The following is a 16,107-nucleotide window of genomic DNA, read 5'->3' as shown; positions in this document are numbered from 1 at the left end:
AGATGAGATCTCCGGTGACGAGCGGTCCCAAGGCCATGTCAGGATAGTCCATTTATAATTATGATCAATGCCAAATATCGCCCCAGAACGTTCTGTCTGCGCTGACTCTCTACTAACACAGCACGAGTCTGAACTTGCCTCTCAGTTGGTTCTTATCCCCTGTGGTAGCAACCTGTTCAAAGCTTTAGGATACAACCTAAGGTCCCGACATAGAGAAAAGGTAATTCTGCAAAACAGCACCGAGTCCAGACCCATGCTGTCCTATTACAGGGGTTGCAGTGGAGTGAGAAGGAAATGTAATTTGGAGTCAGAGGGCTGGAGCTTGAGCTCTCTATCAGCTCCTTCATCCATCAAAGCTAGAGAATACTAACAAGTACCCCCAGGAATTTTCTGCCAAGCCACTAGGACAACACAAATCATCATATGAATACAGTTATGAATGCAACTGTAACAATAGCCACTGAGAGAGCATGTTGAGCCAATGGACCACCCCATTCGTTGGACCAGAAGGAACACACACTGGGTCCAAGTTCCCACCAAGAACTTTCCCAACGACTGCCGATTTTTAATGTATTTATTATTTTGTCCCAAATTTGTACACAGATCATCAATCTTGGTGCCCTGGCAAATACCTAGATATATTTCAGAGAGCTAGAAAATGCTTTCTAGCCCGAACCAGACACCAAGATGGGCCAATCTCCTGGCCGCCACGCCAATTCTCACTCTGACCACGATTTAGAATTGTTGCTATCAGGCTCCACAGGCATCAGTGGCCCCATCAGACATTTCAGACAGAATTCAATTTTCGCTCACCTCTGACCCTCTGCACACACTTTTCTGAGTCTGATATTGAAGGGTCTGGGGCAAGTAGCGGGGAACACACAGAGAGAGACGAGAGGGTATGAGAGAAATCAGTAGGGATAAGCAAAGAAGAAATGAGCAGCGAGTCACAACGCTCCAGCTCCTGCCTCCATCTTTTATGAAAACAAATGAAATGAACACTTTTGCCTCTCAGTCACGATGAGTTTGCACGAGCCAGAAGCCCTTCTGGAGAGTTGTGTCTCCTTCTGATTTCACATGCCCTGTTTTTATGTCAGACCTTGGTATGGACATCTGCACCTTCACGCTTCCTCTCTTACATAAACGAAGTCCATTTGGCAACAGCTGTCCCAACCATGACTTCTAAAATCATTGTCAAAGATGCCTCACTTTTCTCCTCTCTTTCCTGGCCTCACATCTTAGTAACAAGATGGGTGGTCCATGCCCATGATCTCTAGAATCTCTCATAAATAAGACCTTTTCCACTAATCACATAGTTTCTGAGAATCACTCACCAGGTATTTTATATTGCAATGAATTTCTGAAAGCGAAAGCAATGCAATTTAAAATTTTTAAATCACTGAATCTCTTATAATGATGGATGGAGAATATGGAATTAATAGATATTTAACGAATGAACTCAAAAGTTGATTTAACAGTCCCCCTATGTCATATAAGCCATTATGTGATCTGTCCAAGGTCACAAGGCAGAACTTGGTGGAGCTTGGGGGAGAACCCAGGAAATCCAGCTTTAGGTTCACAACTTGTTTCCACTAAGTCTGATGTTACACAAAGTAAGTCGGATATGATCAACACATTCTTGAGCGGTTAAAACTGTGTAACACAAAATAAACAAACAGGTAACTTGTTCAGCTTTAGAGTATCGTTTCAGATGAATCAAATGTAAACAAAGCTCAGAGAGGCTGTGACTATGTTTCTCTTGAAGGAACATCTAATATAATCACGGCATAACTAAAGTACGGAAAATGTTTTATCCATTAATATGAATCTCTGCTTTGGGTCTTGAGCCTCAGAAAGTAAATTTCCATTTCAATAACTGGTTTAAAACAGATGGTCTAATTTTATAACATGTTTCATGGTTGATTGTTTTTCATACTTATCCTTTATCCTGAAAAGCAAATTTTGACCCATCAACATATTCACAATCACTCATTTCATATTCTCCTCTACCAAAGCATGTATGGCCAACTTCTCCTCTGAATTACACCCTAGTTGAAATACCCATATATTCAAGTCAGCTCACCACTCAAGATCTGAAGTAGAGAATTAGTAGAATTTTTAAAATACTAAGGAATGAAATAATTAAAGCCAATTCAATTCACAACAAATAACTGAATTTGAGACATAAAGTCTTCAAACATCTATTCTCTGAATTTCCCATCTTCCACTGCACTTACGGACACAACTAATGCTGTTTGGTAACCCAGACCTGGACCTAAATCCACGGTAACTGATTAAACTCACTTTTCCTCTGTCTCCACTAGCACACACGCCGGAGAAGTGATCCTCAGTTGACTAATTTATATCTCTGTTGGATCAGTATTTATGGTTTGCCTCTGACCCTCCCAGGTGCAGCGTCTTCAGGAAGGAAAATTAACATGCTCTCCTCTGTCTGCAGCAGAGCAGACACACGACTGGTAACATGACATTTCCAAATGGCCGTCGTCTAAAAATATCTGCTTACATTGACACAGCTCCAGAACAAATCCAAAAAACCCGACCTAGCTGACTTAGTTACCATCTCTGGTTTGCTTTACAAGAGTCCCAAACGAGGGCATGTTAAGTAGCCATGCCCATGTGCAGATAACTTCTGCAGCTCCAAAAACCAGCCCAAAGACATCTTGGACACTTTGAGATCAGTTACAATATAGATGGCCTTGTTAGTGGTCCAAATAGCAAAGCAAGAAAAGAACCACTTACGTTTGCCAATGAATGTCCAAAGAAAGCCGTCTTACAAAACCTGTTGTTGGATCTGGGGGAAAGACATTTCTTCCCCAGAACTTACCATATGGATGGTGCTTCTGTTCCACTGATCTCTAAGAAGTCGTACCCTTCCTCTAGTTGGAAGTCGGTGAAGACTAAGGCGATGGTGTCGCCTGGCTCAGCCAGGATGGTCCAGGTGCAGTCTGCATTGTTCCCATATTCCGAGGGGAAGTGGGGGCTGGAGATGGTGCTGCTGGTTCCCCGCAGGGTCCCTCCACAGGCTCCCTCAGCTGGCAGGGGAAGAAAAATAGGAAATCAGGTCTCCAGACAACCCCATACACAAGTACGTCTACATAGGATCCCTCTTGATCAGTGACCAATGTTTTCTGAACTCAAAATTGATACTCTTACTATGACAAAGGTTTCTTCTGATTTATTAATTTAGCTTTATGGGAAAACTTTAAAAAATCTAAACAATTACACTGCATTAATAACTGAATTCTCACTATAGAAGAGGACAAAATCATGGCTTTTCTAATAGCTGGACTGTGTATTACCACACACCTGACATTCGCAGACAGCTTAACAAAATTTTCAAAAATTTCCTCTGACTCATAGAGATGGAGATAAATCAGAAACATCTTGAGATTTAAAAGTATGGAGATAGGGGCACCTGGGTGGCTCAGTGTTTAAAGCCTCTGCCTTTGACTCAGGTTGTGATCTCAGGGTCCTGGGATCGAGCCCTGCATGGGGCTCTCTGCTCAGCAGGGAGCCTGCTTCTCCCTCTCTGCTTGCCTCTACTTGTGATCTCTGTCAAATAAATAAATAAAATCTTTAAAAAAATAAACATAAGTATGGAGATAATTCAGAAACATTTTCAGATTTAAATGTATGCAACTCTCTTTTATTAATTCACTAATATATGGCTTTGAAAATACAATGTTCTTAAAAGTAGTCATCACTCTTATTTTTTCCTATAGAGTTTGGAACGTATATTTGGTTTTGAATTTCAGATAAATTCTTGACTCATATGATAACAGAGATGTATCAACTCATAAAAACCTTCTGAGTAGGAAATAGTTACATAAAAAGCTTAAAGTGGAATCACTTGGAAAGTGGCAAGTAAAAGATGAGGGATGACAAAACACGTTTAAGAGACAAATAAGTATTGAAATGTTTGTTGGAGGAGAAAAAGGTCTTGCAAAGTTTTCCATAGAGTAAAATGTACATGTTATTGAATTTATATCCTCTATTACAAAGTGCTACATACATAGGAAACTGTAACACGGGGTAAATAAGTATTTGTAAAATACTTATTTTAAAACCTGTCCATGGGTATCCTTCCTTCTTCCCTTGCCTCCTTCCTTTTTTCCCCATCAGGTAATTTCTACCCTAGGAGCATATTTAACATTTATGGGTGTTGGTGCTGCAGGCGGAGTGATGTATGAAGTCGGCACACCCGGTTGAGGGAATTTGCCTTTAGTAGCTTGTGTGACTGGACAAGATCAAGGGGAAGAGATATTTAATTTGCTACTAATAAAACAACTGAGTATGCAAACATATTATTCGCTTACCTATACTGACACCTCTAAAGTCATATAGTGATAAAGCTTTTCATATATGAGTGTATCATAGATACACATATGGTCATTAATACACATAGTACAATTCTATTTGATACATTGGCTTTATTTCTCTAATTGTATCAGATGCCGCAAAAGTCCCCTCAATATAATGCAAAAGAGTCATGGTACTCCTATTAGAAAGATAAAACATCATAAATGAGTGGACTTAAAAGTTATCAAATCCAGCACTGTGACTGACTGATGGAATGAAAGGCATGAATTTAACCATGACCGCCGAGATTGCATAAATGCTTTGTAATTCAGCTCAGTGGTGAACAGCCCCTCTTCCAAAGGAGAGAGGGGAAAAACTTATCAAATGATACTGGGTTTTTGAAATGGTATCCTAAGCTCTGAAGCACTGTTTATGACTTAAAAGACTTTCAGGGCTGCCTGGGTGGCTCAGTCCTTACATATCTGCCTTCAGCTCAGGTCGTGATCCCAGAGTCCTGGGATCAAGCCCTGCATCAGGCTCCTGGCTCATTTCACTCTCCCTCTGTCTGCTGTTCCCCCCACTGGTGTGCTCCTGCTCTTGCTTTCTCTGTCAGATAAATAAATTTTAAAAGTTCTTTAAAAAAAAAAAAGACTTTCCAAGAGGTGTATTTATACATATAACCTAATAGAAATATAGAAGAGTGATAGAAAGAAGCGTGCTGGTGTCTTCTGGGAAGGTACGTTGGCAACGTTCCCCAGACAGAGGTGATACTGCACCGGTCCGACAAGGGCGCGTGCAGGCAGCACCAACTGGCAGCCGTGGGTGTCTGCGATCACTTTACAGCCCAGCTCTGGAGCGGCCCTCTAACTCCCTCCCTCTAGTTGTTTGCCTGCTGGAAAGTCTGACGACCTGTGCAAAGGGCCTATGAAGCTGGGGTGACACGGTTGGGCCAGGGACCTCAGGAAGTGGTATATATGAGCTGCCATGGGGGTATTTTAATGTTTCAACGGCTGATGGAGTGGTGTTGGAGCCTCCCAGTGGAGATGAGCCCAGTCGCATGACCTTCCCACTCAGGGATGCATCCCTCTCCCGTGTAGCATGAGAGTGGTGGAGGGGAAGAACCTCCATGGTCTCATTCTTGATGCAATGAGCCTCAAAGCTTAGACAGGGGTTGTAGACATTCCTAGCACCCGAGGTGATGGCTGGGGCACAGCGTGGAGGACCAGACTGCCAGGAGCTGGGAGTGAGGGCTACTCCCCCTCCTTAGTAATAAGAACTTAGTACTTCTCTAATTCCAGAGGAGACGGGAGGGTGTGTTATGGCAGTGAACAAGTGGTACAATTGTATGGTGACTTTGCCGGAAATAGGAGTAGATGATACAAGGAAGACAAAGAACAGAAAATGGAAATAAAGAGAAAAAAAATAAAAGAAATTGGCAGAGATAAAAACATATATATTTGTCCTAAACCTGCAATCACCATTGTGTTTCATGATAGACATTTTAATGCCCACAGGATAGTTTAAAATGTATGACAGTTAAAATCACATCAGCCTAAATACACGTAGGATATTAGGATTTCTTAATGCGGCATTTCACATGAGCTGTTACAAAATTCTGCTTAGATAATCTGATTGAAATCTTGGCAAATTCAGAATTAAGCCCATAAAACAAAAAAATATTTCATGACACTCACTGACTAAAAACTTAAACCACAGAAAGCTCTCTTTAGTACAGAGTATGGTAGAAACCTATTTGTGTATGTTTATCTGTGTATGGAGGAATATTTAAAAGCAATCCCAATGGTGCCTCAAATGTTTCTCCAACAGAATATTTTAGCTCTTTATTTTTTTCCTCCTTTTGTAACATTTTTTTTCTAAATTGTAACATTTTACTCATCTGTACACATAAAATCATTCAAGGAAGAGTAACATAACTAACGAACGAGATGGAATGTTTTTTAAAGAAACAGTTTATTGGGGCACGTGGGTGTCTCAGTGGGTTAAAGCCTCTGCCTTCGGCTCAGGTCATGATCCCAAGGTCCTGGGATTGAGCCCCGCATCAGGCTCTCTGCTCAGCAGGGAGCCTGCTTCCCTTCCTCTCTCTGCCTGCCTCTCTGCCTACTTGTGATCTCTGTCAAATACATAAATAAAATCTTTAAAAATATATAAAAAGAAATAAAAAATAAAAAGAAATAGTTTTATTATTAGATTTATAAAAATCTATCAGTAGAATGATTGTACAGATAAAACAACTGAGTAACCATCTTCCAAAGCATATTTGGTCTTAGAAAATTTAATTTTATTCATTAATTTTGGAAATCATATTAATTGTGAACGTCCAGTACAGCTGCAAGAGATATTAAATAGCCTTCTTCTAAAATATCACTTAATGATAAAGGCTTTGTTAAGTATAAATGGGAGCCTCTCTCTTAATGCAGGGTGTTATGAGGACCCAAATATATAGGAGGATTCAGGATGTGATAAAATGATCTTCAACAGTGGTGGGGAAAAGTGTATTAACAAAGTGACTAGGAAAAGAGAAATTTGAAAAATCATTTAGAAACAGCCTCATAGAAAATACATAGAAAAATGAAAATGTTTGGAGTATAAAATAATAGGTAAAAGAGAAGAATACACTGTATTATCAAATAATGTATTAACTAAACAGAAATTATGCTATTAAAACAAAAGAAACGTTACTATAAATGAACCTACCTATATAAATTCTTTTCAAAATAAATCTAAAAAATAAAATTCAAAATAAAAAACAAGATGATGAAAAATATTTACAACCTAACAAAGGGTGTCATTTATACTTACTTGACTCACATTTTTAAGAGCAACTGATGCAAAAAAGATTGTAAATGGCAATTTAAGTAAGAATGAACGTCGGGAAGAAATCCTAAACACAGGCAAAGTTTAACCTCTCGTTATCAGACACTAAAATTAAAACAATGGTGCAATACTTAGTTCTAAAATACATTTTTTAAAAAAGGAAAACATCTAAGGGTAAAACTGACTTCATCCTTTGCTCCCGTATATGGGTAAGTACACTGACGTGAAATTGTCAGGAAATTTGATGATATACCTGAGGGATAACGCATAGGCTGATCGTATCTCCGGCATGTGACTCAACTTGGGGCCTTACACATATTGAATACACTTTAGGTGCCCTCTTGATTTTCCATATTAAGTCCTTTCCTTCATCTGGAGCATTTATTGAATCTTTTCAATACGTACGAGAAAAATTATTGTTGCTATTCCTACCTCGCGTTTGTCAAAAGAAAGATTGTGGTTGTTTGTGAAAAACGCACAGCTGGAAAATGTTAAAAAGTCATGAGGTATCATAAGATCAACTGCGTAGCATTAAAATTAATCAGTATAAACATTATTGCAAGTCAGGACGAGTACAAGTTCTGCTCTACATGAAAGCAAAACAAATTGGCCGGCATTGAGGTGTCTGTGCGTGAACACTTTAACGGCACTTTCCAGGGACACCAGGGTGGCTCAGTCAGTCACGCAATCCTTCTTGGTTTCCACTCAGGTCATGACCTCAGGGTCATGACATCAGCTGGAGTCAGGCTCTGTGCTCAGTGGTGGGGGGTCTGCTTAGGATTTTCTCTTTCCTTCTCCCTTTGCCCCACCGCCCACTCGTGCACTCATGCTCTAAAGTCAACCTTTACAAAAATAAAAAATAATCACTTCCCGGCCTCACTTCCTATTACCTGTCTCTGCTTCCTGAATCACCTCCCAATTAAACTGGTTGCTCCTGAGTCTGGACCCCAGAGTCTGCACTCATGGGACATAGGCCAAAAAGTCTAGGTGTGATGGTGAATTTTATGTTCGACTTGTTTGGGCCACAGGAGCCCGGATCCTCAGCTGGGAGTTGCTCTAGGGAGATGTGTAGGAGAGCTTTCCCAAGACTTTACCATTTGAATTTGCAGATTAGTAAAGCAGATCCGTCTATACAGTGTGGGTGGGCCTCACCCCATCCCTTAAAGGTCTGAAGCACAAAAGGCTGAGGAAGGCAGAATGGGCCCTCTGCCAGCGTGTCCACGAGCTGACACAGCCACGTCTCCTGCCTTCTGGCTTGGATTCGGGCTGGAAGTTCCCACCACTGGCTCTCCTGCGACTCCCGCTAGACACAGTCTCCGCAGGGGCATCAGCACATTCCTCACAACAAATCTCTTTATGTTCCTCAAAGTCTCAAACTAAATCTCAAAAGCATGTACCGTATTATATTTACTTTTGCTTCCGACTATTACTAAAAAGTGCCCCAAAATTATATGAAAGGAAATTGGACTTTCCCAGAGAAACTGCTGTTGTCTTCATGAAGCCTGAGGGGGCGGCAGTCATTCATCTGTGATCTTCCCATTGTGCCAAGACAGTGAGGCACCTCAGCCGGCCTTACAGCCTCAGGACAGACTCTACTGTAGCTCAGCACCTGCTTGTTGCCTCCGTTTCGTTGTAATTTGTAACAGGAGAGTCATATCGCAGGAGCGGCAGCCTGGTTGGTCCAGAGTTTCAGAGACATTCTCTCCACTGAACGGCTCCAAGACACACGCAGAGACACGGCATCATACATCCCTGTCCTGGTGTTTAGTGACACGACCAGTTTCCGAGGGAAACTTCTGAAAATCTGAGATATCCACCACTACAGGAACATTTACTCATAACGCCTCTCCAGGCATTCCCTCAGGAAGTACACAGGAACGAAGACTGCTTTTGGAGGAGACGCCTGTATTTGATTACGGAAGCTATCTCCTATGAAAGCCATCGCCGTTTTGAAATTATCCCTGAGAGAGAACACTGTCGCGGCTTCCCAACCTCGCCACTGTGGATATGCTGAGCCACATCATTCTTTGTTCAGAGACGATGTCCCGCGCATTGGGGCACACCTGTACGCATCCTAGTCTCTGCCCTTTGAGTGCCAGAAACATCCCCAGCTGTGCTGACGAAAACTGTCTGCAGACATTGCCAAATGTTCTTTGGGGGACAAAATCGTCCCTCACTGAGAACCATTTACTTAGATGAATGTAATTAGTGCTTTTTTCAGGTCTTTTCAGTGGTACTATATAGAACAGGAAAAATTAAATAGGACAAATTAAAATGCTATGTAGTATTCTTTCCTTGAGTCAAAATTAAAAATCAATCGGTATGTGGCTTACATGAATGCATTAAAATACAGCGGAGACATCCATGGCATTTGCCCTTAAATAATGTGCTTAGATAAAATAATCTAAAAGAATGAGTGTGGGTGCAACAGTATTTGAAAATGGTCTCATTTTGATACATATCACACAGATTTTTCTCACATAAATTTTTCTCACAAAGAATAACCTAAGTGTGTGAACTTAATTAGGAATGATTCTCTAAACTAAAATATTTTATCTCTAGGAAAACCAGAATAATCAATAACAGTCTCATAGGTTTATTGTCCTTGTTTTAATGTATCTTTAACCTTCGGATTAGTATTTTGATGGACAGTATGTGTGTAACATGTGTACCTTACTGCTTTTATATTTTTCAAATATATTTATCTGAATATTGTTGACTCTGTTTTGTTGTGATTTGTGATGGAAGCAAATACAAATTATATTTTTCAAATACGTATGTCCGTAATTTCTGATGCGTTTTCCCAAGGCAGGCTTCACCCACCACAGAAAAACTAGTAACAATACAAAAAATAGTAATTAAACACTAATATTTTATCTCTAATTATTCATAAATAAAATACTAAATACAAGTGCCTCATCCAAAAATTATGTGCAGGACTCTCAAAATGAGAGATCACTAGTCAGATATAGAAAAAACCTACAGCCACAGACTTTTGGAATCCTCTCTTATCACCATTTACACACTTACGCATGTGGACACACACACACTCACATGCACACACACGCAACAGGACTCAGAATCAACCCCTCTTCTTGCCGCCATCCTTTGTCAGTCATCTGTTCCGCCCAAGTCAGCCAGATGGATTCTTTTAAAACTTAACTTTCATCTTAACATTCTCTGCTCAAAACCGTCACACTCCAATGACCACTCAGAATCAAATCAACGTGCTATGTGATCCGACCCCCCACCCCCACCCAAGCCAGTTCCCGGTGTCCACCCCACCTGCATGGTGCCCCTCTGTCCCTTTCCTTTGCCTCAATCTGTTCTAACCAGGCTGCCTCCTGGGGCAGAGCCATGTTTCTAACCCAGAGCCTCTGCTCCCCTTGCCCCTGCCTAAGACAGGTGTCCCCATCCTGGGCCCCGTTCCCCGACTCCTGAAGGTAAACCAGCACCCACTTTTGGTCACTCCCTGTCTCCTCACCCTGCTCTGGTTTACTTCTTAGCACTTGGCTACATGCAAGCCATCGGCCCGTAAGCTTTATGGGCTTATCTTTGGTCTGGTGTCCCTATTTCTAGAAGGCAGCCTGAAATTCGTGAGCTCTCCATGTCCTGTCACCGAGCGAGGATGCCAGCATTCTCTGAGCAGCGGCAGTTACAAGGCGCAGGATCCAGTTACTGGAGGGGACCCCAACAACTTGTATTTCTGGGGCTATGTGTGGCATCCAGAGGCTCCATTTCTAGAACTAGCCGTAGAAAGTGGACTTAGTTAGAGAAACGGGGGGCTTTTTCAAGTATAAAGTTTGAACAACTGTCTCAAAAACCTCAAGAAGCCAGCTCCAAGCAGAGGTATTTCCAACAAAAACTAATTGCCAAGAAAGTTTTATCGCAGCAGCAATTCGTGTGGGGTTTGGTCGGCATGTTTGCTTGGCTCTGTTTGTTTTCAGCAAGTAGCTGAAGCACAGGAACGCTCATTTTGTACTCAGCAGAGCAGCGGGGAAATTTCAAGAAGAATTTATCTCAAGAAGAGATAAAGTCAAGGCAGGCAGAGAAAGCAAATAAATCAAAGCAAAACACTGAGGAGACTAGGAGCAAGCTTCCTGGCACCCGGAGAAATCATTCCAAGTCCCACGGCTATCCACCTGGTGGAAACTTTGCAATCACCCACACAAAGGAAAATGTATTAAAACAGATAAGTAACTGTTAAAATAAAGAAAATTATTCTAATAGAAATTTAAATAATATCGTGATATTAGTATAATGTAAGTTCCATGGATATTAATATGAATAAAACACATCAAAATTTTACTTTAATATTAATTTTGCTCTACCAGAGGGATTTATTTGGAAGCTGACAACTGGGAAATTTGATATGGTAAATGGTATTTATATTGTCATGGTCTCCCCCCTCTCTTTATTTTCTTTCTTTCTTTTTAGCCTGTTAAGTGGACTAAAATGTCTATGAAATGTCCATAAAAATGAAGGCAGGTTCTAAAGTGCCAGGTACATGCCTGACTGTAAAAAGGGGCATACTACGAATATTTTTTTTCAAGGAAATAATGAGTATTAATGCTGAGTCACTTCATTAGTTTACAAATTGTGCTCTTAGGACGTCCATGTAAAGATTACAAGCAGCAAAACAGAGTCCGGAAAAGTGGGCTTTGACTCCCACGACAAATTTCAATCAGAGTAATTATTTCTTTAAATCACTTTCCTATATTGAGGGTTCACAAAAATCTTTCATTTGAAAAGAAGCTTCTACAGCTCAAAGGAGTCTGAATGCCATCAACTTAATCCAAGAAGAAGATAAGGTTTTTAATAAAAGATGTGTTTGAATCTAGTGATTTCTGGAAGTGGCGAAAATAATTCTGACTGTAAGCAGAAATCAGAGCGCACTCTTTCCCCTGAGGAATTTCCAAACTTCCACAAAGTTTCATTCTAAACTCTAAAATTATTATATGCCTTGCCTGGGTATAAATGTTGCTAGGAATATATCTTAAGGGCATAATTCAAAATACAGAATAAAACATTATTTAGAGACATACCTTACCATATTTATCATAAAGAAAAATAGAAGCCACCTGAAAGTTTAACAACGGATACATCATTAAAGTACACTGTATCCAAACCACAGGATCATGGATGTTTTTACCAAACATCTGTACGACGGCTTAAGTAAACTCCTGAGTTACAAAGGGCAAATGCAGGGTATACACTGGATGGGCAGTCTCTGCTCAATTTTAAAATTGTGTGGACACTTATCTGGGAGAGGAAAAAAGGAATACACACATAAACACACAGCTAATGTTCAGTTTCTAATATTAGGAGATATCCTCTAGTGTCCTCTGCCTAAGGCTGTGTAAACCCCGGTGCCCGTCAAAACCCTGAAGTCAGGAGGCCCGGGTCTGAACGGAGTTCTCCCACTGGCTTTTGTGTGACAAGTACTTCCCTTCTCTGTGCCTCAGTTTATGTACCTGCAAACAGAGAGGATGATGCTCTCTCTCCATGGATACTCATTGATTCACAGTGCTGACGTGAGGGTTAAATGCATTATTAGCTGTAAAGTGCTAGAACAATGCAGGCAAACACTGTCTGCCCCATAAAAATAGCGCTTACTGTACACCATATCCTCCCACTTGGCAGACAGCAGTCAGTCAACCACCATTCATTAAATTATTTTTGAGCATTTTCTTGTAAGTTTTAAAAGATATGCTGCTTTGGGTAAGACTGTTCTTCCCAAGTCCACATGTTGCTTTCCCCAGGAGGAAGGGGTGGTTCAGAGGGAGAGAGAGTCACAGAGAGCTGAAGGTTGAGAAGCGACTACTTTCCCAGCCTTCTGCTGCTCTAGGGCCTGGAACGGAGGGCGGTCCCACATCTACTTGTAATGTTTTCATAGACACCACCCCTTATGTTGTATCTGAGACCATCAAGAGATTATCCTTTTAAGTCCTTTATGTTGGGGCACCTGGGTGGCTCAGTGGGTTAAGCCTCTGCCTTTGGCCCAGGTCATGGGGGACTCTTCAGCTTCACTGGACCTTAGAGTGCACTGATCTTGCCACTTCCCACTCATTCCTTCATGTCCTCGTGTCTCCTCTTGCCATCTTTAGATTTCCAGCCATTATTTAACCCTTTTTCCCTTGCCCTTGCTTAAGTCCATTCTCAATACCTTAGATTCAAACTTGGGCCAATTCTACATTTATTCACATGTAGTTAAATATGGCGGAGAAAAAGCAAAACCAGAAATATGCAGATGAGCCTAACTTTAAATCGATGACCAAATCCACACTGGCCTTTGAGATGGCATTCTTCCCTCATTTCCATCAGTTTTGAGTCTTCCTTTTGGGGGATGGCCATTTCATAGTCCCTTCATCTTTGCTTGCCAACATGCCCCACCATACTCTTATCCTTATGTAGTGATTTCAGTTCTGTTTACTAAAAATAAAACAAAATCTAAAGAAATTTAATAATCTATGGATACCCCATTTGACACCCTCTTTGTCCTTGTGCTCATAAAATATCCATCCTGCGTACACCAGAAAGATTCCTTCTAGTGTTAACATCCGTGTGTGTTCTTGCTTCCATCCCTAATCAAGCTCTTAAGCCCAAGCTTCACCACTCTTTCCTCTCTCAAAATGATCCTTTTCCTTTTTTTTAAATTAGAGAATTGTCCTCAGCATACAAACATTTTATAATTTACCCCAGTTTTCTTAAAGAAACTACACCTTGAGTCCACATCTCCCTCCAGATTACACACACCTCTAGTCTTATTTTGGGGGGGGAAAAAAATCCCTTTCCCAGGCACACATTTCAAAAAAAGTGTCTATAATTGAAATCTTTAATTTTTTTCTCATCCTCTCTTGAACCCACTTGAGTCATGATTTTGCCCTTCCTGGCCCACTGCAGCTGCTCAAGGAGCAACACAAATAAATCCTAGAGTCAGTTCTCATTCACATAAGCCCTCAGCAACACTGGACAGTTATCCATTTCCTCTTCCTGGAAGTGTTTCTGTTTTTCCACTAGGCTTTTAAAACTTTGTTTAAACTTTGAAATAATGACAAGTTCACAGAAGCTTTCAAAAACTGTAGAGTGATCCCTTCTCTCATTCCCGCCACGACTGTATCTTTCACACATGCTACAACAAAAATGGCACTCGTACAACGTGGACGCACATTTATTCACTGGGAGTTTTAGGAACTACTCTTCTCACGCTTGCTCTGACCTTATCGGCCATTTACACTCAGCCCCACCGTGTTTCACGCCACCCTCCAGTCCTTAGCGCAATGCCCGCGTTTCCCTCGCTAGACCATGTTCTTCCCTGACTACGTTCATCTCTTACGGGTCTCACCCAGGCTCGGTGGCATGGGTTTCAACTCCGTCTGTATGCTGAAAGTTCTCAAACTGGTCTTTTCCAGATCTGTCAATTCCAGAGCTCTCTCCTGAATTCAGTGTTATGTACCCACCTGCCGACATGATGCATCCATACGGATGTCTAAACAGCCTTCCAGACTCACACCCAAGTCATACTCCTGATCCTTCCCTTTCCAAATCTGAAATTTCACCAGCTTCTCCACCGCAACAGACAGCAGCTCCACTCTTCCAGCGGCTCCATCAAAAGGTCTTGGCATCACCACCAGCTCTTCTGTTTCTTTCACATTCCAGGAGGACGGTGCTGAAGAACCCTATCGGCCCTTTCTTCAAACCATGTTCTCAAGCCCGCTGGATCTCGCACTATGCCTTGCCACCTTGCCATCCCCTCTCAAAATAACATCTCTCAACCTGAATACTGAGATGGCTTCCCAACATGTTCTCTGATTTTGTCCTTCCCACCACGGATTCTCTTCTCAACAGAGCGGCCAAGTAATCCTCTTAAATTCTAAGGCGGATGATGTTAATTCTCAAAACACTCGAATGCCTTTTCATAGTGTTCACAATAGAAACGAGTGTCCATGTTGTGGACCACTTCTTTGACCAGGCACACCACTGTCCAGTCTGCACCGGCCGTACCGGCTGCTGTTATCCCTCATTCTCCCACTGTGTGTGCTAGTCTCCGGACCAAAGCCCTGGCTGCTTCCTTGATCTGGACCACTCTCTTGATATTCCTGTAGGGTTTACTCTCTTACCTCCACAAGGGGTCCAAGTGAGGTCGGTCTGCCAAAGACAGAGGTTTCTCAGGATATCGGACTTTAGGTGCCAAAACTGGGACAGCCCTGGACCAACCAAGCAGCTGGTCACTGCAGCTCTGAGTCAAATGTCACTTATTAGTATTTATGTGACATATTTGTTTTAACTCATCTCTTTATGTATCTATGTTATCGATCCCCAATGAAAAATAGTATTTCTATGGTAGTTGGGATTTTTCTTGTTTTATTCATTTTGTAGTCACAGCTTCAGAAACTAATGGATGCAAACTGCAGCTTGTGGACCACATTTGTCCTCCTGTTTTAAAATAAAACTTTATTGGAACACAGCCATGCCTAATTGTTTAGGTAGTACCTATGGAAATATGTCTCTACAATGACTGACTATGGTAGCTGATAGAGAGACGATATGGCTTAAAAGACATAAAATATTTACTACCTGACCCTTGATCGGAAGAGTTTACTGACCTGAGGAGTGTATCTGAAAACTTGTAGGTCCTTGATAACTAAGTGTTTCATTAAAGAATGAATGAGTGAATACAAATAGTAAACAGGCATGTTCTATTGGAAATCAAAAGACAATTAAGGCAACTTTGGGACATCATTTGGATGCTACTAAATTCTCAGCAAACTAAAAGTAAATACTAGCATCAAAACGGAGAGTAATCGTGGAGAAAGTCCTTGAGGCATGGAAATTTGTTGAGCAAGTGTGCACTGCCTAAACAACATTCCTAGAACTCTGTCCTTAGGAACGGATTGGATAGAACAAAAGCAAAGCTATATGTACAGAGACACTAATTATAGCTTTATGTGC

The 16,107-nt window shown here is 41.3% G+C and overlaps 1 protein-coding gene across 1 annotated transcript in view; it reads right to left on the bottom strand.

Moving 5' to 3' along the window:
- CSMD1 (CUB and Sushi multiple domains 1) overlaps nucleotides 1-16,107 on the bottom strand; it is a 2,021,046-nt gene that overhangs the window by 1,035,448 nt on the left and 969,491 nt on the right. The window contains exon 5 of the mRNA XM_045997494.1: nucleotides 2,846-3,053. Coding sequence (XP_045853450.1) covers nucleotides 2,846-3,053 — 208 coding nt within the window. The remainder of the gene's footprint in view (nucleotides 1-2,845; nucleotides 3,054-16,107) is intronic.

This window comes from Meles meles, chromosome 2, assembly GCF_922984935.1.
Source record: "Meles meles chromosome 2, mMelMel3.1 paternal haplotype, whole genome shotgun sequence".
In the NCBI taxonomy this organism is placed as follows: domain Eukaryota; kingdom Metazoa; phylum Chordata; class Mammalia; order Carnivora; family Mustelidae; genus Meles; species Meles meles.
Note: the sequence above shows the minus strand (reverse complement) of the source record. Positions and strands in the feature narration are given on the sequence as shown.